General features: G+C 45.7%; 1 protein-coding gene across 4 annotated transcripts in view; it reads right to left on the bottom strand.

Moving 5' to 3' along the window:
* The window catches only part of CEP104 (centrosomal protein 104), a 232,639-nt gene that overhangs the window by 200,075 nt on the left and 15,105 nt on the right, over positions 1 to 17,459 (bottom strand). For all 4 annotated transcript variants that reach the window (XM_063943460.1, XM_063943461.1, XM_063943462.1 and 1 more), the window contains exon 3: positions 13,035 to 13,208. In XM_063943460.1, the coding sequence (XP_063799530.1) occupies positions 13,035 to 13,208 (174 nt within the window). The remainder of the gene's footprint in view (positions 1 to 13,034; positions 13,209 to 17,459) is intronic.

The following is a 17,459-nucleotide window of genomic DNA, read 5'->3' as shown; positions in this document are numbered from 1 at the left end:
ACGGACGCCCAGCTAGCGGGCCTGTGACAGGGGAGCCTGTTCCCGAGGTGCCCCCCCCCCCCCCTTCCTCAAACTTCTTCTCACTTCTTTTACCGGACGGAAACAGCGGTGACAGCACAGGGCCCTGGTGGTGCGGAAGGTACGTGCTCTACCTGGCGCAATGTGTATAACGGCGTGCTCTACCTAGCGCAATGTGTATAACGGCATGCTCTACCTGACGCAATGTGTATAACGGCGTGCTCTACCTGATGCAATGTGTATAACGGCGTGCTCTACCTGACGCAATGTGTATAACGGCGTGCTCTACATGGCGCAGTGTGTATAACGGCGTGCTCTACCTGGCGCAGTGTGTATAACGGCGTGCTCTACCTGGCGCAATGTGTATAACGGCGTGCTCTACCTGGCGCAATGTGTATAACGGCGTGCTCTACCTGGCGCAGTGTGTATAACGGCGTGCTCTACCTGACGCAATGTGTATAACGGCGTGCTCTACCTGACGCAATGTGTATAACGGCGTGCTCTACATGGCGCAGTGTGTATAACGGCGTGCTCTACCTGGCGCAGTGTGTATAACGGCGTGCTCTACCTGGCGCAATGTGTATAACGGCGTGCTCTACCTGGCGCAATGTGTATAACGGCGTGCTCTACCTGGCGCAGTGTGTATAACGGCGTGCTCTACCTGACGCAATGTGTATAACGGCGTGCTCTACCTGGCGCAGTGTGTATAACGGCGTGCTCTACCTGACGCAATGTGTATAACGGCGTGCTCTACCTGGCGCAGTGTGTATAACGGCGTGCTCTACCTGGCGCAATGTGTATAACGGCGTGCTCTACCTGGCGCAATGTGTATAACGGCGTGCTCTACCTGGCGCAGTGTGTATAACGGCGTGCTCTACCTGACGCAATGTGTATAACGGCGTGCTCTACCTGACGCAATGTGTATAACGGCGTGCTCTACATGGCGCAGTGTGTATAACGGCGTGCTCTACCTGGCGCAGTGTGTATAACGGCGTGCTCTACCTGGCGCAATGTGTATAACGGCGTGCTCTACCTGGCGCAATGTGTATAACGGCGTGCTCTACCTGGCGCAGTGTGTATAACGGCGTGCTCTACCTGACGCAATGTGTATAACGGCGTGCTCTACCTGGCGCAGTGTGTATAACGGCGTGCTCTACCTGGCGCAGTGTGTATAACGGCGTGCTCTACCTGGCGCAATGTGTATAACGGCGTGCTCTACCTGGCGCAATGTGTATAACGGCGTGCTCTACCTGGCGCAATGTGTATAACGGCGTGCTCTACCTGGCGCAATGTGTATAACGGCGTGCTCTACCTGGCGCAGTGTGTATAACGGCGTGCTCTACCTGGCGCAATGTGTATAACGGCGTGCTCTACCTGGCGCAGTGTGTATAACGGCGTGCTCTACCTGGCGCAGTGTGTATAACGGCGTGCTCTACCTGGCGCAGTGTGTATAACGGCGTGCTCTACCTGGCGCAATGTGTATAACGGCGTGCTCTACCTGGCGCAATGTGTATAACGGCGTGCTCTACCTGGCGCAATGTGTATAACGGCGTGCTCTACCTGGCGCAATGTGTATAACGGCGTGCTCTACCTGGCGCAGTGTGTATAACGGCGTGCTCTACCTGGCGCAGTGTGTATAACGGCGTGCTCTACCTGGCGCAGTGTGTATAACGGCGTGCTCTACCTGGCGCAGTGTGTATAACGGCGTGCTCTACCTGGCGCAGTGTGTATAACGGCGTGCTCTACCTGGCGCAGTGTGTATAACGGCGTGCTCTACCTGGCGCAGTGTGTATAACGGCGTGCTCTACCTGGCGCAGTGTGTATAACGGCGTGCTCTACCTGGCGCAGTGTGTATAACGTGCTCTACCTGGCGAAGTGTGTATAACGTGCTCTACCTGGCGCAGTGTGTATAACGTGCTCTACCTGGCGCAGTGTGTATAACGTGCTCTACCTGGCGCAGTGTATATAGGAGATTCTACCTGGTGCAATGTGTATAAGCGGCGCTACAGTGTGGTGTAATGTGAATTGGCACTATTATGTGGTCACGCCCCTTCCCCATGAAGCCATGCCCGTAAATTTTTGCGCGCGCCTGCGGCGCGCACCGCCTGTAGTTTCGATTCTGGCAGGTGGAGCTCCAATTCACTTTCTGCCAAAGGGCACCAAAATATCTAGTTAAAGCTCTGGGGCAGAGTGTACTGCATGTTACACAGCCCAGCAGCACTGTCACCCCATTCCCCCACCTTGCAACACTTCTGTAGTGTCCAAATAAGATTAATATTAATAAAAACCTTAATTCCGATGGGACCCAGAACAGAACCGGTAGGACCCCAATTTTTAAAAGTGAGGGGTCCCTGGGACCCACTTTTTTTTGGGCTCAGCGCGATCACTGTAGTAGTACAGTACAGTAGTCCATTGCTGTATCTTGCTGCTCCGTGTCAGTTCTAGTATCCTCATCAGTGCTCACTGCTCAGTATAGCTGCTCATTGTCTTGTGCTGCATCGTGCTGCTCAGTGTCAGTTCTCAGTATGACTGCTCAGTAGTATCATCAGTGCTCAGTATCACTGGTCAGTGTCATGTCAGAACAAAATGTTTTGGAGGTTGTGGAGGTGTCTTCATCAGAGGATTCTGTACCAGGTACTCAGGATTGCCTTGAGTGGTTTCATCCCATTAGGATGGAGACAGAATGGCTGGATAGCCGAGGAAATAAGATTCCTCAGAGTTCATTAGGGCATACTCTATTAAGTTGCTGGAAAACAAGCTACGAAGAATGCTCTAGATATGGATCAGTCCATTTCATCTAGGACCCCCTCAGCTCCTGATACACAGGTCTTGAAGGCCAACGTGGACATTGATGCCGACACAGGGATCGACACAGAAGTTAGATGGGGGCACTATGATAGATTGGAATATAAAATTCAGCAATTTATCAATGCCATTAGGGATGTGTTAGAAATACCTATACAAATAGAGGAAAATTCTTGTATGCTAACTGCAAAATCATTAGTGACATTCCCGGTTCCGGAAGAGTTGAATACCCTATTTGAAAGATCCTGGTTAAACCCAGAAGAGGTTTTTCACATCCCCAATTATGTACTTAAGACATATCCCTTTCCTGAGGAGGATAGAAGGAGATGGAAGATTCCTCCCATAATGGACATTTCGGTGTCCAGGCCATCAGGGGTAATTACATTACCTGTACCAGGCTCGGCCTCGTTAAAGGAGCAGACTGACCGCAAGATAGAGACAACTCTAAAATCCATTTACACGGCTACTGGAGCCGCCCTTAGGCCCACTATTGCATGCACTTGGGTAGCTAGGGCTATGTTAAAATGGTCAGACAATTTAATAAAAGACCTTGATACAATCCATAGGGATGATGTTGTCTTGATTCTAGGTCACATAAAGGATTCGGCTAAATTCATGTTGAAAGACATTAGGGACATTGGGCTGATGAATTGTAGAGCATCCTCTATGGCAGTAGCGGCTCGCAGAGGTCTCTGGATCCGCCAATGGAACGCAGACGTCAAATCCAAGAGGTACCTCCCCTTCGCAGGTGAGACACCGCTTGGGGACACTCGGAATACAAATCCTTCCGCAGCACCACCTGTGAGAAGACGTAACTCTGCTTCTCTGATGCAGTCCCCTTGGGCTGCCAGATCGAGAAAATTCGGGAGGGACTACTTCTGCACGAGGCTAGGCCGTAGAAAGAGCAGAAAGTCTGCACCCTCTACAGCTGCACGGGTTCAGAGGTTGGATTCTACTCCCTTAGCATCCTCAGCGTGACGCGGAAGGACTCCCATGTGGTTGTCCACTGGAGGGGGGGGGGGGAATCTCATCTACATCACTACAGGGGAGCCTTAGTGATTATTATTATATCCCGGGTAATAAAAATTATTACCCAGGGTTAGAAACTGGATTCAGGAGTTTCCCCCTGGCTGTTTGTTTAATCAGCCCTGCCAATTGTTAGGACAGTGGGTTTGTCCCTGTCATATAAAAAAAATAAAATTTTTTAAAGTGCCATCATGTCTGACACTTGAGTGCAACTCCTAGATGGGGCAGATGTTTGTGCCGCACACTTGTGTCGCTTAGCTTAGTCATAGAGCTACCTCATTGCCCTCTTACTTCTTGGTACATATGGGACAGCTACTTGGCATGATGTGCTGTTTGGGGACTATTTTTTTTTTTTTTAAAGTGCCATCCTGTATGACACTTCCGTATACGTCCAGTGGTACTGCCATTTGATATAATTTCTGACATTACTGCCATTTAATTCCAGTGATTTTATCATTTTCTTCCAGTGATTTGGACCAATAATACCATTGATTAGAACGAATAATTCCAGTGATATTGTCTTATAATTCACATGATACTGGAGTCTAATTCTAGATGGGTCAGGTGTTTGTGTCGCTTAGCTTAGCCATCCAGCGACCTTGGTGCACCTTTTTTTTTCTTTGCATCATGTGCTGTTTGGGGACAATTTTTTTTAAAAGTGCCATCCTGTCTGACACTGCAGTGTCACGACTAGATGGGGCAGGTGTTTGTGCCACCCACTTGGGTCGCTTAGCTTAGTCATCCAGCGACCTCGGTGCAAATTTTAGGACTAAAAATAATATTGTGAGGTGTGAGGTGTTCAGAATAGACTGGAAATTAGTGGAAATTATGGTTATTGAGGTTAATAATACTATAGGATCAAAATTACCCCAAATTCTATGATTTAAGCTGTTTTTGAGGGGGGTTTTTTTGTTTTGTTTTTTAACGCCCAAATCCAAAACGCACCCGAATCCGACAAAAATTCTTAAGGGAGGTTTTGCCAAAACGCGTCCGAATCCAAAACACGACCGCGGAACCAAATCCAAAACTAAAACACAAAACCCGAAAAATGTCCGGTGCACATCTCTAGCTACAACCAACAATGTTCTGAAATGTAAACTAAGTACAAAATACATCACAACTTACCTGCATTGGGTGTACAGTAGCCTACCCTCTTTATTTCATATGCACACCTTTTATTGGGTTTTAACTGAAATTTACATTTAATTTTTCTCATTTTTTATTTTTAATTGGACAATAATTTTTTACATTCACTGAAATACCAATATATTATGTGACCGTGGTTTAACAAACATGATCATATCACGTATCTATTCCAGACTAGACCTTGGTACTAGGACCTTTCTATTTGAGTTTTAATGTGTTATATTTAATTTTGCTACTTAGGCGGGTATTCAATTAGCGGCTAAATCGCGGCAATTTACAGCAATTGCAATTTTCACCACAAAAAGTAAATTTTCGCAGGTATGCTCGCTCCAGCGATTCGCCCTATTCAAATGCAAATTAGCGAAAGCGGGATTGCCGCGAAAAGTGGTGCTGAAACTTAAAGTGAAAATGGCTAAATCTGTCCGTACACCCCAAAAAATCTAAACTAACATCGGATAACAGTATAAAAGTTTATTATTGGTTATAGTAAACAGTATTTCTGGTACTTACATTGGGTCAAATGGCTATTATATGCATTTTTTATTTTTTTAAAGGTAAAAAAAAAAAAAAAATTTATTAAAATTTTTTCAGCAAAATAAGTACAGGTTGTGTATCCCTTATGCAAAATGCTTGGGACCAGAAGTATTTTGGATATCGCATTTTTTGTATTTTGGAATAACTGCACACCATAATGAGACATGATGGCGATGGGACCCAAGTCTAAGCACAGAATGCATTTATGTTTCATATACACCTTATATACACAGCCTGAAGGTCATTTAATACAATATTTTTAATAACTATGTGTATTAAACAAAGTTTGTGTACATTGAGCCATGAGAAAACAAAGGTTTAACTATCTCACTCAAAAAATTCTGTATTTCGGAATATTCCGTATTTCGGAATATTTGGATATGGGATACTCAACCTGTACTAAAATTTAACTTGGGGTACATAAAAATGGGTATAAGTATATATATTTGGGTCATTTTAGGGGGGAAAGAAAAAGTGGAAACAGACCAATTACTCCCATCTGCAAGTCTAAAAATACTTCACCCCATAAATCACCCCAATTTACCTGTCCCATACCTTTTACCCCAATTTCCATCATTCTGCACCTTCACCCCAAAAATGACATGTCATTATTGGCCAATTAGTCATTCAGGGTATTGTCCATGGGGTTCAGAACCAAATCCTGACATTTTTAACTTAAAATATTATTATTTATTATTATTATTATTATTATTATCCTTTATTTATATGCAGCGCCCAATTACAGAGTACATGAATAATCCAACAGGAAAGCAGCAACTTACAGTTGATGACAGTATAGGACAAGTACAGGGTAAATAAACATAGCTACATCAGCAGATGACACTGGAATAAGTATCAGGTGGCAGAAGACTGCTGGAGTTGATGCAGTTGAAGATTATTAAAGTAAGAAAGGATAAGCACATGAGGGAAGAGGGATTTTCCACAATTTTATCACCAGCTCAGAGTTGGTGAATTGAAATTTGCGGTAAAATTACCATGAAAACGTTTTTTACGGACAATTGAATAGGCATTTGGTGAAATTACCCGTAATTGCAGTAATTTTGTGTCTTTTTGCCGCAAAAACGCATCTTCACCATTAATTGAATACTCCCCTTAATGCTTCAATAAAGAAAAAAAGAAAAAACAGCAGCTGATTACTATTTATCTGAGCATGTCTATGTTAGGGGGGTAACTGACCCTCTCCTACAATGCTGAGCTCTAACATCGTGTGATATACAAGCACCCTTTGTTGTACTGTTCAAGCTGAAAGTGTTAAAAGGGAAAATACTAAGTAGGAACCCACCCCCACTATCCTCATATGTAAACCTAATAACCTGAGCGGTAGATGCAATACAGTAAAAGCAAATCTCTCATGTAAGTTGCCTCTCCTGGAGAGGTGGTAAATTCAGGACAAGAGACTGCAAGATATAGTACTAAACTTGTATGTTATGTTTCTCCATTCATAGATCACAGCGAATCAATGCCTATTGACGTCACTGAAACACGAAGAAGAGGCAACCATTCAGTACACTAAGAGCCAGTGACATCAGTGAGACATGAAGAGGAGGCAGCCGCTCAGTACACTAAGAGCCAGTGACATCAGTGAGACATGAAGAGGAGGCAGCCATTCAGTACACTAAGAGCCAGTGACCTCAGTGAGACATGAAGAGGAGGCAGCCATTCTGTACACTAAGAGCCAGTGACATCAGTGGGACATGAAGAAGAGGCAACCATTCAGTACACTAAGAGCCAGTGACATCAGTGAGACATTAAGTGGAGACAGCCGCTCAGTACACTAAGAGCCAGTGACATCAGTGAGACATTAAGTGGAGGCAGCCGCTCAGTACACTAAGAGCCAGTGACATCAGTGAGACATGAAGGAGAGGCAGCCATTCGGTACACTAAGAGCCAGTGACATCAGTGAGACATGAAGAGGAGGCAGCCACCCTGTACACTAAGAGCCAGTGACATCAGGGAGACATGAAGAGGAGACAGCCATTCGGTACACGAAGAGCCAGTGACATCAGTGAGACATTAAGAGGAGGCAACCACTCGGTACACTAAGAGCCAGTGACATCATTGAGACATGAAGAGGAGGCAGCCACTCGGTACACTAAGAGCCAGTGACATCAGTGAGACATTAAGTGGAGGCAGCCGCTCAGTACACTAAGAGCCAGTGACATCAGTGAGACATGAAGAGGTTGGGTGTGGTTCATCAAATCGACAGTGTCTAGGTCGACAATGTTTAGGTCGACCACTATAGGTCGACAGTCACTAGGTCGACATGGATGGAAGGTCGACAGGGTTTCTAGGTCGACATGTGCTAGGTCGACAGGTCTAAAGGTCGACATGAGGATTTATTTATTTTTTGGTGTCGTTTTCTTCGTACAGTGACCGGGATCCCAAATTAGTGCACCGCTTCGCTCGCCATGCTTCGGGCATGGTGCCATCGCTCCGCTACCGCTTCGCTCGGCACACTTTACCGTTCCAATCGTAGTCCACGTGGATCGTTAAGTATGAAAAAATAAAAATGTGAAAAACTCATGTCGACCTTTAGACCTGTCGACCTAGCACATGTCGACCTAGAAACCCTGTCGACCTTCCGTCCATGTCGACCTAGTGACTGTCGACCTATCTTCAGACCGGATCCCGAAGAGGAGGCAGCCGCTCAGTACACTAAGAGCCAGTGACATCAGTGAGACATTAAGAGGAGGCAGCCATTCTGTACACTAAGAGCAAGTGACATCAGTGAGACATGAAGAGGAGGCAGCCATTCTGTACACCAAGAGCCAGTGACATCAGTGAGACATGAAGAGGAGGCAGCCGCTCAGTACACCAAGAGCCAGTGACATCAGTGAGACATGAAGAAGAGGCAGCCATTCGGTACACTAAGAGCCAGTGACATCAGTGAGACATGAAGAGGAGGAAGACACTCCGGGCCTTATTCAGACCTGATCGTAGCAGCAAATTTGTTCTCTACTGGGGAAAACCGTGTGCACTGTGGGAGGGGGGTTGCAGATATAACATGTGCAGAGAGAGTTAGATTTGGGTGGGGTGTGCTCAAACTGAAATCTAAACTGCAGTGTAAAAATAAAGCAGCCAGTATTTACCCTGCAATGGAACAATATGGCCTACCCAAATCTAACTCGCTCTGCACATGTTATATCTGCCCCCACCCCGCCCCCTGCAGTGCACAGGGGTTTGCCCATAAGAGAACAAATTTGCTGCTGTGATCAGGTCTGAAGTAGCCCACAAGTACACTAAGAGCCAGTGACATCGGTGAGAAATGAAGTAAAGGCAGCCACTCTGTACACTGCCAGCCAGGGGTATCAATGAGGTAGGATGCAGAGGCAGCCACTCAGTACACAAAGATCCAGTTACATTGATGAGAAAGGAAGCAAAAGCAGCCAATCAGTACACTAAGAGCCAGTGACATCAGTGAGACATGAAGAGGAGGCAGCCGCTCAGTACACTAAGAGCCAGTGACATCAGTGAGACATGAAGAGGAGGCAGCCATTCTGTACACCAAGAGCCAGTGACATCAGTGAGACATGAAGAGGAGGCAGCCGCTCAGTACACCAAGAGCCAGTGACATCAGTGAGACATGAAGAAGAGGCAGCCATTCGGTACACTAAGAGCCAGTGACATCAGTGAGACATGAAGAGGAGGAAGACACTCCGGGCCTTATTCAGACCTGATCGTAGCAGCAAATTTGTTCTCTACTGGGGAAAACCGTGTGCACTGTGGGAGGGGGGTTGCAGATATAACATGTGCAGAGAGAGTTAGATTTGGGTGGGGTGTGCTCAAACTGAAATCTAAACTGCAGTGTAAAAATAAAGCAGCCAGTATTTACCCTGCAATGGAACAATATGGCCTACCCAAATCTAACTCGCTCTGCACATGTTATATCTGCCCCCACCCCGCCCCCTGCAGTGCACAGGGGTTTGCCCATAAGAGAACAAATTTGCTGCTGTGATCAGGTCTGAAGTAGCCCACAAGTACACTAAGAGCCAGTGACATCGGTGAGAAATGAAGTAAAGGCAGCCACTCTGTACACTGCCAGCCAGGGGTATCAATGAGGTAGGATGCAGAGGCAGCCACTCAGTACACAAAGATCCAGTTACATTGATGAGAAAGGAAGCAAAAGCAGCCAATCAGTACACTAAGAGCCAGTGACATCAGTGAGACATGAAGAGGAGGCAGCCGCTCAGTACACTAAGAGCCAGTGACATCAGTGAGACATGAAGAAGAGGCAACCATTCAGTACACTAAGAGCCAGTGACATCCGTGAGACATGAAGAGGAGGCAGCCACTCGGTACACTAAGAGCCAGTGACATCAGTGAGACATTAAGTGGAGGCAGCCGCTCAGTACACTAAGAGCCAGTGACATCCGTGAGACATGAAGAGGAGGCAGCCACTCGGTACACTAAGAGCCAGTGACATCAGTGAGACATTAAGTGGAGGCAGCCGCTCAGTACACTAAGAGCCAGTGACATCAGTGAGACATTAAGAGGAGGCAGCCATTCTGTACACTAAGAGCTAGTGACATCAGTGAGACATGAAGAGGAGGCAGCCATTCTGTACACCAAGAGCCAGTGACATCAGTGAGACATGAAGAGGAGGCAGCCGCTCAGTACACTAAGAGCCAGTGACATCAGTGAGACATGAAGAAGAGGCAGCCATTCGGTACACTAAGAGCCAGTGACATCCGTGAGACATGAAGAGGAGGCAGCCACTCAGTACACTAAGAGCCAGTGACATCAGTGAGACATGAAGAGGAGGCAGCCGCTCAGTACACTAAAAGCCAGTGACATCAGTGAGACATTAAGAGGAGGTAGCCATTCTGTACACTAAGAGCCAGTGACATCAGTGAGACATGAAGAGGAGGCAGCCATTCTGTACACCAAGAGCCAGTGACGTCAGTGAGACATGAAGAGGAGGCAGCCGCTCAGTACACTAAGAGCCAGTGACATCAGTGAGACATGAAGAAGAGGCAACCATTCAGTACACTAAGAGCCAGTGACATCCGTGAAACATGAAGAGGAGGAAGACACTCCGGGCCTAATTCAGACCTGATCGTAGCAGCAAATTTGTTCTCTACTGGGGAAAACCGTGTGCACTGTGGGAGGGGGGGTTGCAGATATAACATGTGCAGAGAGAGTTAGATTTGGGTGGGGTGTGCTCAAACTGAAATCTAAACTGCAGTGTAAAAATAAAGCAGCCAGTATTTACCTTGCAATGGAACAATATGGCCTACCCAAATCTAACTTGCTCTGCACATGTTATATCTGCCCCCACCCCGCCCCCTGCAGTGCACAGGGGTTTGCCCATAAGAGAACAAATTTGCTGCTGTGATCAGGTCTGAATTAGCCCACAAGTACACTAAGAGCCAGTGACATCGGTGAGAAATGAAGTAAAGGCAGCCACTCTGTACACTTCCAGCCAGGGGTATCAATGAGGTAGGATGCAGAGGCAGCCACTCAGTACACTAAGAGCCAGCGGCATCAATGAGACAGGAAGCAGAGGCAGCCAATCAGTACACTAAGAGCCAGTGGCATCAATGAGACAGGAAGCAGAGGCAGCCAATCAGTACACTAAGAGCCAGTGGCATCAATGAGACAGGAAGCAGAGGCAGCCAATCAGTACACTAAGAGCCAGTGGCATCAATGAGATAGGAAGCAGAGGTAGTCACTCAGTACACAAAGAACCATCACTGAGATACAAAGCAGAAGACCAAGGGAAGAATGTAATAGTTGTGCACCCAATCGCATTTTATCCCCAGTCTAAACTGATGGGATGATAGTCAATTGTGGGGTTTTTTGCGTACGTCGTACATGTCTGATACGACCATGCCAGGCATGTGCTTAAATATTTAATTCATGTGTAAGTACACCTACAGTGGTATCTTTCTCTCTGTTTAGGCATTTAGTTTGGTTACAATCAAGTCTATATAATAACAATGGACTGTCCCATCTCCGTTCCCGTCAACAGCTCCAACTACGAGATGGACGGATGAGACAACTGAACATAAAATACGTTGTCCTCTGTGGCCGGGGGGCTAAGATCAACACTTGCAGGAAAGCAGATGTCCACTGCCACAGGTGAGAGGGAGAGACCTTTTAAAAGAATTCTAAAAGGCCATTTGCAAAATGTATTATTCACTTTTATTTATATAGTGCCAGCATATTCCGATACGAATGAGAATTGGATAGAAAACGAGACTGTATAATAACAGAGAGACAGACGTAAGAAAGCTCTGCCAGCAAGTTTACAAATCCATAGGGAGTTAGGAATTTGATATATCAGGATAAGTGCTACACACGGCATACTGGTAAGATTGTACAGGTTCTTGGCTGAGCAGTGGGGAGGTAATTAGTAGAATAGCTTACAGTGGGTATATGGTTGGCTCAGCATTCCACAGAGTGGGTGCAATCTAAAAGACAGTCATGTAACAGTGAACGGGAGCAGGTAACGCGTGTGGATGAGACGCAGATCTTGCGCAAAGCAGAGGGATGGAACTGGGAGATATTCTGAGATAACTGGAGATGTACAGTATACTGTATGTTGCTGTAGGTTGGGTGCTAGCCTTATATGTAAACAGAGGTATTTTATATTTAATCTTGGTAAAATAAAGACAAACCATGTGAAGCGGACTATAAAACTCTATGATATAATAAATAAGGAATATTACCAATATTCACTAAACTAGTGAATGGCATTAGCAGCTGCTAAAATACTTCTTCTTTTATGCGAAAGCATAGCTGAATAACATAATATATGTTCTGGGTTCGGATATAACATGTAAATGTTAGCAATTCTGCATTCACAGTTCAAAGCGTCATGATAGCTAAATTGGTATGCGGTTCAGTGGACTTGACTGCCGCTATATGAGCAATGAAAACCTGTCCTGGACTCACAGCTGATCTGACTTCTTAGAAGTCGTTAAAATAATATACGTGCGAACCATGCCTACCCAGTAGAGACATCTAGTGGAGAGAGCGAAAAATGACATTCTTGCACTCTCCCATCAAAGCAAATAACAATACAGGTGGGGACAATAGTGAACCCCGCCCACCACCACACACACACACACACACACACACACAAACACAGAATTAGCTTCAAAATGTGACCCTCCACACCACATATAACCTGGCCTTCCAGCATTATATTACATCAAGATAATTTGCATACCACTGTTTTACGGTCCAAGTAAATCTACGATCCGTTAGCACAATAAAGATGCTCTTTTAAACGGGTTCAGGAAAAGTAATAGAGGATTATTACATAATTTTATAATAGAGTATAACAGATTTAGAGCTAACAGGTGTAGAAAACTGTGATTAAATACTGACTTCAAAGAAACATGCATTTTATGTGTAACTGTCCTTTCCGGTGTAACTGTGCCTGTACACACTGGAATCAACCATATCTTTGGCTGTGTCATTACAGCAAACAATATATACATAATGTATATATATTTACACATCAGAAAGGGACTTACCCCAATCTACGAAACCGTTCAGACTGGTAAGGAGTAAAGTATTCGGGAAGACTTTCTGATACGTAGAACTCTATTTTGGATGATATCATGTACTGATGTGCCAGAAGCTGTAATTTCCGTATTCTGGTCCTCTCCACCATTTGTAGAACAATTTCTTGAGGATACTGGCAAAACCTGGGGAAAAGTCAGACACAAAATAATAAATTAGCAAGAACAATTTTTCCATGATATATGCCACCTATTTTATATACATCAGAAGAACTGAAATGTGTATATTTCTGCCTATGTTTTGAATTAGGATTGTATCCTTTACATTTTAAATGTTTACTATTATTTAGATTGACAAAAATAGATATAGAGCGCTGCTAGGGAGTCTGCTATTGTAAATGTCAATAACTTTTTTATTTGTTATAATCAAGATATAGATAAAAATGATACACTGGGGTAAATTTACTAAGGTGGGAGATTTTTAGAACTGGTGATGTTGCATATAGCAACCAATCTGATTATATCTATTATCTGCTAGAAGCAGCTAGATAAATGGTAAGTAGAATCTGATTGGTTGCCATGGGCAACATCACCAGTTCTAAAAATCTCCCACCTTAGTAAATTTACCCCACTGTGTGGTGTCCCGTGTATAACTGGATTCCCAAATGTTCTTATTATTTAGTTTATACTGTAATGGATCTTTCCGGTATAGTTGTGATTTTGCATGTTGTATTTGAATCCTATGTTATATTTGGATGTGCTGTACTTTATTTGGATTTTCAATATCTGACTTTGAAAACAATAAACATATTGCATTAAGAAAAAATATACACTTAAAGTAAGCATACAGCTGTAAAATAAGAATTTACTTACCGATAATTCTATTTCTCATAGTCCGTAGTGGATGCTGGGGACTCCGAAAGGACCATGGGGAATAGCGGCTCCGCAGGAGACTGGGCACAAAGTAAAAGCTTTAGGACTAGCTGGTGTGCACTGGCTCCTCCCCCTATGACCCTCCTCCAAGCCTCAGTTAGGATACTGTGCCCGGACGAGCGTACACAATAAGGAAGGATTTTGAATCCCGGGTAAGACTCATACCAGCCACACCAATCACACCGTACAACTTGTGATCTGAACCCAGTTAACAGCATGATAACAGAAGGAGCCTCTGAAAAGATGGCTCACAACAACAATAACCCGATTTTTGTAACAATAACTATGTACAAGTAATGCAGACAATCCGCACTTGGGATGGGCGCCCAGCATCCACTACGGACTATGAGAAATAGAATTATCGGTAAGTAAATTCTTATTTTCTCTAACGTCCTAGTGGATGCTGGGGACTCCGAAAGGACCATGGGGATTATACCAAAGCTCCCAAACGGGCGGGAGAGAGCGGATGACTCTGCAGCACCGAATGAGAGAACTCCAGGTCCTCCTCAGCCAGGGTATCAAATTTGTAGAATTTAGCAAACGTGTTTGCCCCTGACCAAGTAGCTGCTCGGCAAAGTTGTAAAGCCGAGACCCCTCGGGCAGCCGCCCAAGATGAGCCCACTTTCCGTGTGGAATGGGCTTTTACGGATTTTGGCTGTGGCAGGCCTGCCACAGAATGTGCAAGCTGAATTGTACTACAAATCCAACGAGCAATCGTCTGCTTAGAAGCAGGAGCACCCAGCTTGTTGGGTGCATACAGGATAAACAGCGAATCAGATTTCCTGACTCCAGCCGTCCTGGAAACATATTTTCAGGGCCCTGACTACGTCCAGCAACTTGGAATCCTCCAAGTCCCTAGTAGCCGCAGGCACCACAATAGGCTGGTTTAAGTGAAATGCTGAAACCACCTTAGGTAGAAATTGAGGACGAGTCCTCAATTCTGCCCTGTCCGTATGAAAAATTAGGTAAGGGCTTTTATAGGATAAAGCCGCCAATTCTGAGACACGCCTGGCTGAAGCCAGGGCTAACAGCATTACCACTTTCCATGTGAGATATTTTAAGTCCAGAGTGGTGAGTGGTTCAAACCAATGTGATTTTAGGAATCCCAAAACTACATTGAGATCCCAAGGTGCCACTGGAGGCACAAAAGGAGGCTGTATATGCAGTACTCCCTTGATAAACGTCTGAACTTCAGGAACAGAAGACAGTTCTTTTTGGAAGAATATTGACAGGGCCGAAATCTGAACCTTAATGGACCCTAATTTGAGGCCCATAGACAGTCCTGTTTGCAGGAAATGCAGGAAACGACCCAGTTGAAATTCCTCTATAGGGGCCTTCCTGGCCTCGCACCACGCAACATATTTACGCCAAATACGGTGATAATGTTGTATGGTTACATCCTTCCTGGCTTTGATCAGGGTAGGGATGACTTCATCCGGAATGCCTTTTTTCCTTCAGGATCCGGCGTTCAACCGCCATGCCGTCAAACGCAGCTGCGGTAAGTCTTGGAACAGACATGGTCCCTGCTGGAGCAGGTCCTTTCTTAGAGGTAGAGGCCACGGGTCTTCCGTGAGCATCTCTTGAATTTCCGGGTACCAAGTCCTTCTTGGCCAATCCGGAGCCACGAGTATAGTCTTTACTCCTCTCCTTCTTATGATTCTCAGTACTTTTGGTATGAGAGGAAGAGGAGGGAACACATACACTGACTGGTACACCCACGGTGTTACCAGAGCGTCCACAGCTATTGCCTGAGGGTCCCTTGACCTGGCGCAATATCTGTCCAGTTTTTTGTTGAGGCGGGACGCCATCATGTCCACCTTTGGTTTTTCCCAACGGTTCACAATCATGTGGAAGACTTCTGGGTGAAGTCCCCACTCTCCCGGGTGAAGATCGTGTCTGCTGAGGAAGTCTGCTTCCCAGTTGTCCACTCCCGGAATGAACACTGCTGACAGTGCTATCACATGATCCTCCGCCCAGCGAAGAATCCTTGCCACTTCCATCATTGCCCTCCTGCTTCTTGTGCCGCCCTGTCTGTTTACGTGGGCGACTGCCGTGATGTTGTCCGACTGGATCAACACCGGCTGACCCTGAAGCAGAGGTCTTGCCTGACTTAGGGCATTGTAAATGGCCCTTAGTTCCAGGATATTTATGTGAAGTGACGTTTCCATGCTTGACCACAAGCCCTGGAAATTTCTTCCCTGTGTGACTGCTCCCCAGCCTCTCAGGCTGGCATCCGTGGTCACCAGGACCCAATCCTGAATGCCGAATCTGCGGCCCTCTAGGAGATGAGCACTCTGTAACCACCACAGGAGAGACACCCTTGTCCTTGGAGACAGGGTTATCCGCTGATGCATTTGAAGATGCGATCCGGACCATTTGTCCAGCAGATCCCACTGAAAAGTTCTTGCGTGGAATCTGCCGAATGGAATCGCTTCGTAAGAAGCCACCATCTTTCCCAGGACCCTTGTTTTAAACTTTTACTCTAAGCAGCTCAGGAGAGCCACCTAGATTGCACCCTTCTCGTTCGGGCACAAAATCTTAACTGAGGCTTGGAGGAGGGTCATAGGGGGAGGAGCCAGTGCACACCAGCTAGTCCTAAAGCTTTTACTTTGTGCCCAGTCTCCTGCGGAGCCGCTATTCCCCATGGTCCTTTCGGAGTCCCCAGCATCCACTAGGACGTTAGAGAAAAGTAAATGAATTTGCAGGTGAAACATTGCAGTATAGCTATATGTAGATCTGTGGCCACAGAATACAATAAAATATATATTAGTATGCATGCATACAATTAGTAAAAGTGTAGTTTCCACGTGATTAAGATCTAAAATCACCCAGAGTAGGAGTGCTGATAATAACTTCACTAGTGTACGTAGTTTTAAAGTTCCACTATGGAAGAAGCCACTCTGAAAACTGTTAGGTCTGTACAGAGGTTAAAGTGGGCAGGAACGAGCCGGAACTGGGTTCCGTCAGTTGTAATTGGAGGTGGAACCCATTCTGTCTCCACTCGCCTACCTTACCCGGCCACACCAAGTACATGCAACTGTAACTGCTGTCTGATGTAACACATCCAGCCTCCCTCAATACAACACGCAGTGTGAGATGCCTGGCACGAGGGATCTGACAGGTCCCGTGCAACTCTGCTAGTATCGGGCATATTTTATTTCTGAAAACGTGTCTTAGTTGCAACGCAATATGACTAGGGCAGACCCGGAGACTGTGCCGATTAATTTGATATATGACATTTTGTATATCTGTGTGTTACAGAGTCTGTATAGGGAGCACAACGGAACTTGTATTGGGGGGAAAAAAGCTGCGGCTGCTACATGTAGCATTTTTTATACAGATTCAAAGACTCAGTGGCACACAGATATACAAGTGTCACAAATCAAATTAATCAGTACAGTCTCCTGGTCTGTCCTAGGCACATCGCGTTGTGACCAAGACACACTTTTGGCAAAAAAGACACCCGACATTAGCAAAGTCTCACTGGACCTGGCGCGCTCAGAG

Source organism: Pseudophryne corroboree, chromosome 10, assembly GCF_028390025.1.
Source record: "Pseudophryne corroboree isolate aPseCor3 chromosome 10, aPseCor3.hap2, whole genome shotgun sequence".
Taxonomy (NCBI): Eukaryota; Metazoa; Chordata; class Amphibia; order Anura; family Myobatrachidae; genus Pseudophryne; species Pseudophryne corroboree.
The sequence above is the reverse complement of the archived record's forward strand: the minus strand, read 5'-3'. Positions and strand labels throughout refer to the sequence as shown.